At 42.8% G+C, this 14,063-nt stretch overlaps 1 protein-coding gene across 5 annotated transcripts in view; it reads right to left on the bottom strand.

Moving 5' to 3' along the window:
• Positions 1–27: 27 nt before the first annotated feature.
• RASAL2 (RAS protein activator like 2) overlaps positions 28–14,063 on the bottom strand; it is a 392,722-nt gene continuing 378,686 nt past the window's right edge. For all 5 annotated transcript variants that reach the window (XM_043923124.1, XM_043923125.1, XM_043923121.1 and 2 more), the window contains 3 exons: positions 12,495–12,697; positions 11,163–11,250; positions 28–5,858 (listed from right to left, as the gene is read on the bottom strand). In XM_043923124.1, the coding sequence (XP_043779059.1) occupies positions 5,694–5,858; positions 11,163–11,250; positions 12,495–12,697 (456 nt within the window). In that variant the 3' untranslated portion in view covers positions 28–5,693. The remainder of the gene's footprint in view (positions 5,859–11,162; positions 11,251–12,494; positions 12,698–14,063) is intronic.

Genomic DNA, 14,063 nt, shown 5'->3' with positions numbered 1-14,063 from the left:
ATGTCAAATACAGTAGCAATCTTAGTCTGAAATGTTTAAAGTTAAAGTTTATTTGTATTCTTCGTAGGAATATCAGTAAAAGACCTCAAACGTATCTATATCTGTACATGTACAAGAACCGTCAAAAATTATTCACAGAACAAAAATAAATCTTCTTTTAGAACAAACCCAGATAATGAAATGCTGATATGGATCTCACATATGGAACAATCTAAGTGCTACTAGCACAAAAATATGGCTTTAAAAATAAAATAAAATCTTGGGTTTTGTTTCTCTAACGTGTATTTCTCTTTCTTGAAATAAAAAATAAATTATTTAGAGCTATCATTGTAAAATAGTCATGTGTTTTAACACACTCTTATTAAGGCCCTGGAGATGAAGAACAAAGTCAAATTTAGAAGGTAAGTCCCTTACAGGTGTGATTCAGATTAATATACTGCTGTCTGCTTGAGTTAATGTAATGAGGAAATGTCTAAGCACCAGTCAAAATTTAACCTTTACTATTTCAAATTTTCTGCAGGATAGTGGTCATTCAGTCAATTAGTATTTAACCTTTTGGTGAGCTGGGAATTGAAATTTTCCCTTGGGAGTGTTGAAATGACATAAAAATGATATTTATTCTTAAATTTTTGTACATCCCACGTGGATGATTGAGGCCTCCTAAAACAGTTTCTGTGCAAATCTTTTTACAATATATAAATCTGGTTTTAAGGTTCAAACTAAAACATTTCCTGGGAAAAAACAAAGGCAATGAAAACTAAGAACTGAGGAGAAAATTAAAATGCATGCTGAAATATGGACACAAACAACCACTTGGCTTTCCTTGGGTGGCTCATGGCCAAGCCTTACTCAAACACCTGAGGATAAATGGATCAGGAACCAAAGCTACTTCTTTCTGGACTCTACTCTCAGATCAGTGACATTCAACTTTATTTCTATGACTTCCCAAGGTATCAATAATGTTATCTTGGGTTCTTGAGACAATGTCAAACCAAGTAAATTTCAAGTCACTTTAACATATATACATATAACACATATGGTACATTTTAAAGAGGAAAGAACCACTGTCGTACAATCTAACAGATGAGGGCATAAAATCTAAAAATCTCAAGGATGTTTGAGAATCACTGCTTGATGAGATGGATTGACATTCAGAAATAGGAAGCCCTAAGAATCATGTGTTTGCGTGGGTGCCCATGTCATGTTTCTACAAAAACTGCCTTTCTATGTATCTCGTATATTTTGAGATTGGGCAAAGGATAATAAATCCTCCTGTTTCCTTGAACCCGTTGGGTTTTGAAGAAGACTGCTGTGCATCAGCCCCTTTTGGATCATGCATCTTCTCAGGTTCTTTCACTCTTCATAAGTTATTTATTCTACCTCATGCAAATTTCATCACTTTTGTCCTTCCTAAACTCAAGAGCATTCATAACTGGGTCATGACAAGAGAATGCTTCTAGAACTAATAACAATCACTCAAACACAAAAAGAGAGTCTACTTAAAAATTTAACACCCCAACATATCTTGCTTTTAAAAAAGGAAACAAAATAGGTCCTTTCAATGGACATATTGATTAAAAAAACAAAGTATCCCAAATCCTTGGCCCTCAGGTAGGGGGTGGGAAGGCAACTATTTACTGCTGAAGTGAGCAGGAGATTTCACTATTAGATTTGAAAAAGGGAAGGGGAAATGAAGAAGAAAGCCCTTTTGGTTTTCCATAATGTGTAGAAGATGGCCCCCAGAGAAGCGGCTGAAAGTACAGGGAAGCTGTGGCATGGGCTCCAGAGCCGCTGAATCAGACCCAGTGACAAGTCTAGTCTGGTGTCAACTCTAGTCAGGGTCACATGGGCCTTCGGTCATCCCAAGGAGGATTCCTTCCCCAAGTTCAGTCCCACAGCCAGCCTTCTCAGAAACTCCAAAATGGAGATAACTAGCACTGAACCTAGATGGAAGGCAGAACAAACTGTAACTGAACTCACGTGATGGTGATGGTCCTGCTCTGGGGCTTCCAAAAAAGAACTGCTCTCAACCTGGTACATCTCTGAGGCCAAACAGAGAACTGAGGGTCGGCAGAGCTACAGATCTGTAAACAGACTAAGATCTACCTCGAAAGTCAAGTTAATTCTCAAGGGCATACAGCAGTCCTAGATAGTTAATCCTACTTTTTCTTTCACTGTCCAGCACCATCACAGGGGATGGCAGAAGTGGACCAGAGAAAGCTAATTCTGACCAACTCAATGACAAGCAAAAAAAGGCCAAGTTACAGCAGCATGATGACCTCATTTTACCACACTTCCCTTACAACAGACTGCCCTAGAGCCCAGCAGAACCTTGGTAACAGTGCCTGAAACATAGTAAGTGTTTGTCTTAGTTACCTAGTTACAATCTCCCTTCCATCAGGGCTTGTACTGCAGAGACTTGGAATGTGATGATCTGAAGGAAATGTTATTCCTTCTTGCTGCTTCAGCTCAGAAAGCATATTGCTCCAGTGAAAATAAAAGAGAAGTATCAAACTCTTTCCCTAAATCCTGCCAATGTTGTCCTTATTAATGGTCTAGTCTGGTTGTCAGCTAGACAAAGCATTCTGCCAGCACTTCATCTGATTTCCAAACTCCAGCCTTGGTCCATGCTGCACCCCATCATGCGGTGGCATGTTGGGTGTTAGAAGGCATGCAAGATGTGCTATCTTAATCCACCTGCTTCTCTTCAAACATGCACCTCCTCCTAGTAAAACAGAGGTGTGTACTTATTTGGGCTGAAGAAAAGCCAATTGAGCAATACCGCCATAAAAATTATTGGCTATTGCTGACTTTTTCCATACTTAAAAAATCTTTTGGAATAAATTCTATAAGACTGAAGCATTCTCTAAACAAATACTCAGAAAAAATATTCAGACAGGAATAAGCTCAAAGGATAACTTAAAATTTAACATCTGGCAACTATACTGAACTTCTAGCTTACCTCTGATTTTATTATTTGTGTGTACTCTTTCGTCTTCATTCAAGGTAACCTGATAATAACAGAGGGCTGCATAATCTATTCAAAAATTTTGGGCATCTAATCTTCCAAATGAGGCAGCCATCTCCAAAGCTCACATAATGCCGATAAGATGTATTGCATCCATCAGAAACATATTTGGTTTTGTGTGTCTCCCCCAACCCTCCAAAATAGTTTATCAGACCTCTGTCATCTATAACCACTACCCGAGAACTTCCAAACCTCAATGCAAGACATCACCAACGATACATACTTAAGGCCACTGAAACTGACCATTCTTTTACCAGGTTTTCTGAAGGCTTTTATAGAGAATGGCTAGAGCTGAAAATAGTCACAAACAAGAACAGACCTATGTTTACATACCCTCTTCCCCCAACACGGAGCACTATTTCAGAATTGGTAGTTGTTTTTTTTTTTTTCCTATTCAAATAAATCATGCCAATGTTGTCCTTATTAATGGCCTAGTCTGGTTTTCAGCTAGATAAAGCATTCTGCCAACACTTCATCTGATTTCCAAGGCCACAGTGTGTGATTTTGGCCACAGCGTGTCCTCAACTTGGAGGGAAAGGGGATAAGAATTTATAAAATCATGACCAGGGGTCAAGAAAATACACAAGTGCCAAAACACGTGGCATTATGTCTGCAGACCCGAGAAGCACACCGGGCAGCTCCTGTTTTCGACCTTCGACAGGCAGGACTGGGGATGTTATGGGAGGGACATATTTCAAGAGGCTGTGGGTCAGGGGCCATGTGAGGTTGCTGAGATACAAGGTCAAACACAAAGATCTACCCGAGGGCAGTGCTTAAGAGGTCAGAATGCAAGTCTGCGGTACAGCATAAAGGGAAGCTCGGTGACTCTGTTGGGGCTTCACCCAAAAGGGGACCCGATAAATGTTCTCTTGTCCCCTTTGTAGTTATGTGGAAACACTCACTCCATGCATATGGCTTCCTCAGGTGTTTTTTTTTCCCTCCCTCCTCTCCCTTGGAAAAAAAAAATTCCCTAAAGTTTATCATTTAAATTAAACATCATTAACTTACTTGAGAAATGTGGTTGCTTTTTCAATATAAGCAATTGCTTAGATCTTGCTTAATGAGATTCTAACTCCTTGTAACATTAAATCCGACAGCATAGAAGGCAGGAACTTTTCCTATTTGTGCAGTTATACATACATATGTGTGAATATATGTGTATATATACTTGTCTATATACTATCTGTCTAACTTGTAACATTTCATACTTCTGATATCAAGGTTGCATTTAAGATGATGTTTCACACCTCTGGAAAAAAAAAGGAAGTAAATGAACTTCCATAACTGTTTCTGTCCTACAATAAAGCCATGGCTGACAACTAGTGAAACTGGGTTATTATTGCCAAATCTACAAAGAGCATGGGAATAACAGCTGGAATACGCTGTCCTCCCACTTTCAGTAGTTTATTTTTCATTAAGAGTAATCATGACTTTTAAGAGAGTAATGCTTCTGATTTGGATTTCTTGTCCAAATTTAAAAGAAGAAGCAATTTAAAAGTGAAAGACTGAGATAAAATTACCCTGCCCCGAGACCTGCTAGTACACTGGATAAAATCTTTATCCCAAACCAAAATTGTAATTTACAAATAGAAGAAAAATTTTTAATAGGAACTATTCAGAGCTTCCTACTATGGTATGATATGGTTAGCCCTTTTCTGTACGGAAGAAAGGGTGTTTCTTTCAGATGGCTTATGGACAGTAGATTTGAATAACCTCTCCAGGGGAGAGTAAACCCTGTTGGTAATAACTGCTCCCACCATGGGGGAGGAAAGGGCAGTGGGTGTGTGAAGATGAAGATGGTTTCTAGAGACACAGATATTTATAGTTTTGTAAACTCTAAAGAGGAAAAAGAACACCTTTTATTACAACTGGGGTTAAAAAAAAAAAAAGCCCCCTACCTAAAGTGGAAAAATTTCCATCTGCTACAGACAGAAGGAAATGAACATCAACAGGAGCTCAATAGAAACTACTCCTAGAGTCCGGTTTCGATGCAACAGCTTTTCTCTGTGTCCTCTGGAACAGTGTGTCCCCAAGTCAGATTAGCTGTCCATGTAGAACCAGTCCTGCTTGATCAGTGGGATAAACTGTTTCATTTGGATCTTGGTAATTTTCATGTGTTCCTACCGGACAAGAGAACCAGAGCGGGGCTTTTAACCTGGCAGATGAATCCCTGAAAATTCATTCTGACCATGTCCTGTTGTGGTCCGCGTGCTCTATCAGACAGATGCGTGGTCTCTACCTACGGAGCGGCTGGGCTTGGCTCTCATTCACGTACATAGCTCCTACATTTCCTCCTCTAACAACTGCAGTGCTTTCAACAAGAGGACAATAATAATAAAAATAGCAATAGTTAAAAAGGTAATCTACATTATGAACTTCCTTTGGGTATATTACAGTGGTATTTTCTGTACATGGTCCAGAACTAAGTTCCCTATGTACACTGAGAAGTGGGGTGGGGCTGGGGGAAGCGTCGACCTTGGCAGTCTTAGCCTTATGCCCTGAAAGACAAGGTTCCTTTCCGTTCCAGATGTGCTCGCCACCCTGCTGTTCTGAAGCAGCGGCATTCTGTAAGCCTGGTGGGGCTGGGGAGAGGGCTGGGAATAGAAGAGTGGGGACATTTCCTTCTGCCTCCTCCCACAGTCTGTCTATTTGTGAGGCCCGTCCATCAGCAGCTGCTGTTTTTGAATTCACCATTCTCCGTGATGGAAAGCTTGGTGGGGTTGGTGGGGGAGATGCCATTTCGGACCTGCATGCTGTACCGTTCCTTCACCTGGGTCAGCGCACTCATCAGTCTGGTGTTGGCCGAATCCAGCGACACGATCCGTTTTTCCTATAACACACCAAATGGGGCTTTATTCTGGCTCCATGTGGGCAACTGCACCGTAACGCTCTACCAAATGACTGTTCTAATGCTTTCTATCAAACAGCAGTGCACATGATGCTTCCCAGACAAATGGAACGTCTCTGCCTCTTTCTGCGCCCGAGTCGGGCCAGCTGCCCCTGGGCCCAATGGGTTTGTGTTTCTTTTTCCTCTTTTAGCATTGCAGGGTTTGTTACTCATCACCCCTTGGGGCCCTAAGACATCACATAAAAATGACACCATGTGTTATTCAGACTATGAGACAGAGGTGTCAAGCTGCCTTGCTGTATTAAGTGCTCTGGGTCAAAACTTAAACACGGGAATTAGGTGGCAAAGAAAGAAGCACCAGAGGTTTCATTTCACAGAGGAGAAGTGCATGTGATCTATGGGTTCTCAGCCCCCAACGAGGGCACACTGGTCACATGTGGAAAGATTTCACATGGTGCTCAAAACTGAAACAATACATGGTGGCAGTTCATAGTCACCGACAAAGTGAGGATGCGACAGCAAGGGGGGAAGGAGCAGCCAAAAGCTAGACCACGGGGTTATTTGAATGTGGGAAGGGAGATGTGGCCGGAGGGGGATGCCGAAAACGTAACACATGGAAACAAACAGAGAGCACAAGCTCCTAGACTCATTCCAGCTCAGAGGTACTCCAGGAAAGCTACCCAATGAGGAAGACTGCTTTCATTTTACTTTTGAATCTCAGAAAGAAAGAAAAAAAAAGCCTTCGAACCAATACCTTGGAACCAAAGACTGTTGAATACACGCATAAAAAAAGAGAAAAAATGGAGGAACAAAATGGCAATCAGAGAAAAGCAGACTCATCTAAATTTAAAAAAAATAAATAAAAATCATCCCATCAAAATGTTATTAGTTTTGCAAAGACTAGGAGAGAAATCCTAATCTTAGCTTCAGCAGCTAGGTAAATCATTCTAGACCCTTTCCTACATGAAGTTGCCATTTTTCAGAAAACAACTAATTAAAAAAAAAAAAAAAGCATGTGAGGAACAACCCCCCAGAGCCAAAAACAGATTTCCTACCCAGGGATTGTTTTCATTTACTCAGGGAAAAGCATGGTCAGGGTGAGAGAGGACACACAAACGTCCATGTGATGGATGCTATTCCTCGCTGTTACAGGAGTAGCTCCACACGGCTGTGAGAAGCACTGCTCTGCTGGGAAACGTGCCGCCCAAGATGCAGAGGGAAGACCACTGCCCTGGGGGGACATTTAGGGAGGAAAGCATATACTGGGTTGGCCAAAAAATTCATTCAGTAACAGAGTACAAAAACCCAAATGAACTCTATGGCCAACCCACTACAACAGTAGCATCAGGTAAGGCTTCCCTTTTATCTTCTGCTTTTGGGGAATCTATATGGAGCAGGGCTGGTGGTCACAGTTTCAAAAGTATGAAAAAAAAAACTAGCTCACACTTGTTAATTAAATTTTTTTTTCCTTTCCCTGATAAAGAACTCAGGGGGTAAGATATACATATTTAAATCAGCATTATTAATTAAACACAAATCTAGCATAAGATTTATACTCTCGGAAGGTAACTTGGTTTTAAGGATAAGCAAAACTTGAAAGAAAGAAAGCACTACAAGGCTTTTAAAAAGATAATAATTAAAAAAAAATTACAGCCAATGGAGTTTACTGAGGTAACAAGTTTAGATCTTGTAAAAGTCAATAAGTAAGGGTTGGCCGGTGACTACCAGGGAAAACGGGGTGGGAACCAGACATGATGTTCCCCCCTACTATAGTTAGAAATGATCTCTAAGCAGAAAGACTGGTAATATCTCAAAATGATTAAAAAAGAAGGTATTTCAGTATTAGGATAAATTATAACGTCCCAGTTCTAAGGAATAAACGATTCTCTAGGGTTGACCCAAAGAAATTAGGCATTCATGAAAAATTATTTGACTCTTAAGGGGTCAAAAAGAAGGTTAAGAATGGCTGTATTTATTTACTTCCTGCGAGAGTAACAACTAAAGTCAAGCAACCCTTTTACTCAACAGTTGAAAACTTCCAAGTGGACAAACTCCCTTTTGTAACGTCCCCCCAAGTGCCAACCTTTCAAAGTAAAACAAACAAACAAAAAAAAATCAAACAGGGGCTTTTAAAAGTCAAGTTCAGTTGGCAAAAGATGCCTTGACATTTTCATTCTGCCTGGTGTGAACGGCAGAGCCATCTAGTTCCGGCCTGACAGGAAGGGCTTTGAGTGTGGGGAGTGCAGGAGCTGGAATGTGTAGGAGGCCAGTGCACCGGGCCAGGGCTGGGAACTGCTCAGCTAGAGAACGGACGGACGGGGTTACTTGCCTGTTTGCATAATCTCATCTCCATTTATGACCTGTAATTTAACACAGTGGAGATATCACTTGCAACAGTAACTAGGCAGCTGCTTGCTTCTCCTAGGACGCCCTTCTCTGTTCTCCATTTGAGTCACCTGGAGAGATCCCTGGAGCAGGGAGGCGGCTGGGGTGGAAGGCAGCACAGCCCCTGGTCTGATGTTTAAGAAATGACCCCTTAGTACCATCACCAGGATCTCATCTCCTAGGGGAATACTCATCATCTCCCAGTTCCAGTTAGAAAGTGGCTGACACCAGGGGGGCCGTGGAGCATGAACTGACTCTAGGAGATGAAGAGGCTGGATTCAGGGACAAGCCTGGTCTGGAGGGGTATATGGCTGCTGAGAGAGATGGAAACCCGTTCACTGGGTACCTGTCCTGTCCTGTTTTGGGAAGTGTTGGGCCCGATGCTAGTATAAGGAAAGCAAATCACTTCAGAAATATTTTTTAACTGCCAGTGGCACCAAGGCAGATATCAGGGGCACGGAAGTGTGCATTACCTCGCTGGGAAGTTTTTACCCCAAACATGTCCTCATTCTAGCAAATGGTGCCAGAAGGGTTGTTCTGCTCCATCAAACACTTAAGATGTTAGGTTACTTATTCTTTCAGAGGAAGAGGCATTTGTTACAAAGGACACCAAAGGATTTTCACAGTCTTTTGCTAGAAAAATATTTTTTTTTTTAGAAAAAGATTTTTAATGTGTCAGTGAGACAGCAGCTGGAATTGGGAATCCCCTTCCTTTTAAGGAGACTATAATTTTTGAAAAAGCTAGCTTTAGTGTTTATCATCTGTGCTGCGCATCATGTGATGGTTTTCAAAATATGGTCTAATGGATTCTTCAAGTGTGCTTTAGGGATCCAAAGTGAGCCTCCTCTTAAAATTTACTATACAGTAATGCTTGTGTTTGAATGTGTAATTTATGATATTTAGCTAACCTGGACGTGATTTGATCCATTATTTGAGAGAAGTCCTTGTTGTTGAGTGGTCAGTAGGAGCAGCTGGAAAGGGATCTATGGAAGGTGCCTCTGGTTCCACCAAAATAGTCCATAGAACCAAACCATTTGAAAACCACTGCCTTGAGGTATGGACCCAAACTACTGTCTAGTTTAGCCAGACTACAAGTCTGACATCGACCAGTGCTTTGAGGATAACAGCTCTCCCTTTCGGGAATGGTGACACCCTCCTGTTAACTGAGAGAAGGTCCTCACTTCCCGGAGCTTTTGTTTCCCTCTTTTGCTTTCACCTGCTATGCCTATGACTCCTGCTTCATGTCCAGCCATCTTACCCTAGAAATCAAAATCGGGGGCAGGGCAGGATAGAAATCTTCAGAAGCTAATGATGAGACTGCCTCAACAGGCAACTAGGATATCGGACTGTACGCACACAGCCACGAGCGGGACACCCCTAAGCTCCCTCTGTTAAGGCTGCCACAGTTTAGACCAGCGGACATGATTAAAACAATCTGTGTTATCTCATTAGAACTAAAATCTATTTGAGTGTAGTTATTCATAGAACTCTCTCTCATGTTGAAAATCCCAAAGTGAACACTTACCAACACTAGTTTTCCTGACTAAACTGTCTTTACCCAGGCTGTTTCTCTTAAGCCTCTTGGATAAATGCCTGTCGAGATAGCCTTGTCTCTGCAACCCTTCCTTCTCTGTCATCCACCCTGGGGACACCTTTAAAGAAAGGACCAACTAAGAACTTTCTTCTGATTCTTAGGAGGTCTAAATATCTGGAAACTAGAGTTCAAGGGTCCAAATCATTCTGGGAACTGTGCTGACAAGAGAGCATTGGAACTCGCTCTTGACTTCTGGGTCTGGTGTATATGAGGGAGTATGAGGCCCAGGACACATAATTTCCACGGCGGTGCTTTCAGCCTCACTCCCTATTCCTTTGAAAAATGTACCCCATCCCACATTAGCTCTGTCAGGAAACCAGAGTGGGAATGGAATGTGTGTTTTAAGAATACTGGGTGGCTCTACCATAGACTGACTACTGGCTGAGAAGGAGAGAACAAAGTAGGACATATAAAAGCCTTGCTCCCATTTTTATTTCAGACCTTACGGAAATGATATTATACTTAAGGGTGAGAAACACAAGCCTGGCTGGGTGGTCTTTAGAGAGCGAATATATTCAGTGGCCAAACCAGCCACATCCAAACGGCACTTGCCTCTCGTTATTTGTTTCACTCTAAGAAATACAACCGTGTTTTGCACTGAAAAGATGAAAAGGCATTAGAAACACTTCCTGGGTTTTGCTCTGAGAACCTGTGAGGAGCCCCTGGCCATCACTGTGTTGTTAGCATCACAGGTAGAAGCTACAGGGAGCAGACACCCAGGTTCTGATCTCATCAACCGTAAGAGGCTCTCCAAGCACAGCACCAGTGGAGAAGGGCGGCCAATGAACCCCAGGCACTGATGCCTGTCACCAAACCAAAAGAATAACAAGGCAGGGTACCTTCTGCAGCCCTGTCTTTCCCCTGAAGCTCAACTACTGTTTGGGGCCAGAGGCTGATGGCACAGTGGACGTGACTGACAAGACCGTGAATGTCATAGCCAAGCAATGGTCAGTGGAGGTCACAAGCCAGACACATGCAGTGGACTTTTCACAGGTGCCCCCCTGAGAGAATGCCCTCCTTTCCAGAAGGAAAGAAGTAAAGCCCGTCATGCAGGTTGAGATTTGTTGAGCACCTGCACTAAAGCACGCTAAAACTTTGCTGGGTTAACAGATGCGTCACCAGTAAAGGAAGGAAAAGGTCGTAGAGGTCGCAAAGAAACATTTTAAAAAAATCTGCGAAAGGTAATGCCGAGAACTTTCCAATGATCCGTTTTCTGTTATGTGCCTTGGTGTTTGCGAGGGATCAGAAGTCGGGAGATAACAGTTACGATAAACCAGTCACTTCCGCTAGGCTGAGAACCTGCTTACCTGTGCATCTATTATTTTTTGCTTTGCATCAATAACTGCCTGCATCTCAGCATGATCCTTCTTCAGTTCCTCTTCCACAGCCATTAGCCTAGAATGGGGCAGGAAGGAGAGACCAACACCTTCAAGCATCGAGCAGGCTAACACACAGAACAAGACACCCACACTCAGTCAGGACAGCTCAGTGTAGCCACTCCTTCCTAGTGCAAGATCTGCACCAGGCTCTGTCTTCTTGCCTGCCTTGGGAGAAGACATTCAGAGCTGACTCCTCTCCTGGGACTGGATCCCACGCTTCCATCTCCTCTGCAACAGCACTCTCACCATCATTATCTCCCTCTCTTCTATCAGATCCTTTCCTCAGTACAACTTAGTTTAAAATAGCAAATCTACTGACACAAATCAAACCCTCTCTTAATCTCCTTACTTTGCAACAGCTGACCTTTCCTTCCCCTGACCAGCTAACTGTCCTCTGAGTGTATTCTACACATAGTAGGTCTACTTTTTTCCTCATGCATTTCATATCTTAATCCCCTGATGTTTAACTCCATGGAAGGGCTCTCAGTAAGACTGCTAAATCCTTCTGTGCTACTAAAACAACAGACTTTTTCTGACCTGCCCTTGGCACTTAACAACCCCGGGGCACAGTGTGAGCATCAAGCTAGCTGTGAGCATCAAGCTGGCTGTGAGCATCAAGCTAGCCAGCTTGACTACCTGGCTTCAAATCCCAGTTGCACCACTAAGTGACCTTGGGCAAGTGACTTAATGAATTTTTTGCCTGTTTCTTTACTTGTAAGAGGAGGAGAATAATAATAATGCTGACCTCAGAGGTTGGCATTAAACAAATTATTAGTAACAGATCAAACAAATTTTATTTGTAAAGTGCTTAGAAAAGTGCCTGGCCCACAGTCAGTGCTATGTAGTGTTTGGTAAAATTGCCCCTCTCCTTTGGTCTTCCTTGGACGTCCTTGGCCCTCTGCCTTGATTCTCCGGCCCTAAAGATGTCCAGTGTCTTGTTAGCCCTCTCTGGACTTGCAAAAATCTAAATTAGCCTTGGACACTGGATACTGACACTTTTAAAATTCAGTTTTGTTCTAAGACCTCTTAAGTGAGTCACTAAGTTTTAACTGTTACAACTAAAGGAAAATTGGCTACCTCTAGCCTCAAAGGAAGTGCACTAAAGTCTCACATGTGGGAAAGTGTAAGAGATAGAGCCAGCCTTCACCCTTGTACAGAGTACCACGGAGGACCGCAGTGCTTGCTTTAGGATCCTCTAGCCACCATCCCACCTGGGTGTGCCCCAAGCCAGCCCATGTCCGCCGCCAGGCGGCCTCTGACCTGCTGATGATGCTCTTCATCTGGCTGTCCTTCTCCTCCTGCTGCCTGCGCAGCCGCTCCTCGCTGTCCTCCAGCCGGGCCTTGTACTCCAGCAGCAGCTTCTGCATCTGCTGCTCCTGCACCAGCAACCGGCGCTCATACTCCTCGAGTCGCCGGCTGGACACTCGCAGGCGCTCCTTCAGTTTGGTGATTTCCTGTTCGTACTAGGGCAGAGGAAGAAACGTTAAGGTGTTAGTTGCTCAGTTGCATCCGACTCTTTGCGACCCCATGGACTGCAGCCCGCCAGGCTCCTCTCTGTCCACGGGATTCTCCAGGCAAGGAATACTAGAGTGGGTTGTCATTTCCTTCTCCAGGGGGGATCTTCCTGACCCCAAGGATCAAACCCAGGTCTCCCGCATTGCAGGCAAATTCTTTATCATCTGAGCCACCAGGGAGAGCTGAGGAGAAGAGGTGCCAAAGGCAAGGAGAAAAAAACTGGAGTTACCCTGGTTTTAGATGTCAGTGATTGATTTTTTTTATCAAACCCTACTGAACTGAGCTGAACTGAACTGAAGCAGTGTAGCTGGATGCCGTCTGAGTGGTCACTCCATGGGCTGCTGATACTCTTCACAACGATCCCCAGGCATACATGGTAATGGAGGCCTGCCTGCCTCCTAAAATGACATCTTAACTCAGCATTCCAAATCTATATATTTATATATCACTCTCCACATTAAACTAGAGGTTGCTGTAAGCCACATCTAATCTGTGATGGTATCCTGTGGGAACAGGAGAAAAAAAAAAGGTGGCCAGGCAGGCACTTAGAAGCTTAAAATAGGCCAAAAGCCAGCTGTCTACAAGAGAAAGGTTTCTGTAACATCTCCTGTGTTGTAGGATCTCTGACACGGCTTGACTCATCCGATTGCCATTCTTTCACCCTTAGAATCAGCCCTTTAAAGAGCAAGCAGCACTTCTATAGTGACAAGCTACTAAATCAATAGATACTTTTATAGCACAACACATTATTGCTGCTTTCTCCCTGTCCATGGAAGTATAAAACACTCAGGTCACAGGCTTTAAGCAAAAGGCCTACATGTTCTCTGGGGCTGATTAATACTGCCTCTTAGCCCATTTTTATGATGTTGTTCATCTGCCCAATTTGCCACTGCTTGTTGGAACACATATATATGCCTGTTTTCTCACCAAAGTTTTATATAACAAACTCTCACTAAAGCTTCATAGAATTCAGTTGGTTATCTGGTCCTTTCTTGTACTGAAGCTGCTGTGGTTGGGGTTTGAGGAACTGGAATGTCAAGTTTCTGGATGAGGTAAGAAGCATTACGTTTTCTTGTATGTGGTCTACTTAAATTCGTTAGTCATTAATGATAAACCTATATGTTGCTTTGTAAAATGCAATGTATTTTCACGTCATATCTCATTTAATCAACAATTGGACAATTAGCTTCTGCTTATTCCAATGTCATGGTCCTAAACTATGCTTATTAATCCAGAAGGTCAAAGATGACAGTTCTTACACAGTGTGAAGAGGCAAACTGCATTAATAAGCATAGCTTTTAGGATTCTGCTAAT

The sequence above is a fragment of the Cervus elaphus genome, chromosome 14 (genome assembly GCF_910594005.1).
Source record: "Cervus elaphus chromosome 14, mCerEla1.1, whole genome shotgun sequence".
NCBI classification, from domain to species: Eukaryota; Metazoa; Chordata; class Mammalia; order Artiodactyla; family Cervidae; genus Cervus; species Cervus elaphus.
Note: the sequence above shows the minus strand (reverse complement) of the source record. Positions and strands in the feature narration are given on the sequence as shown.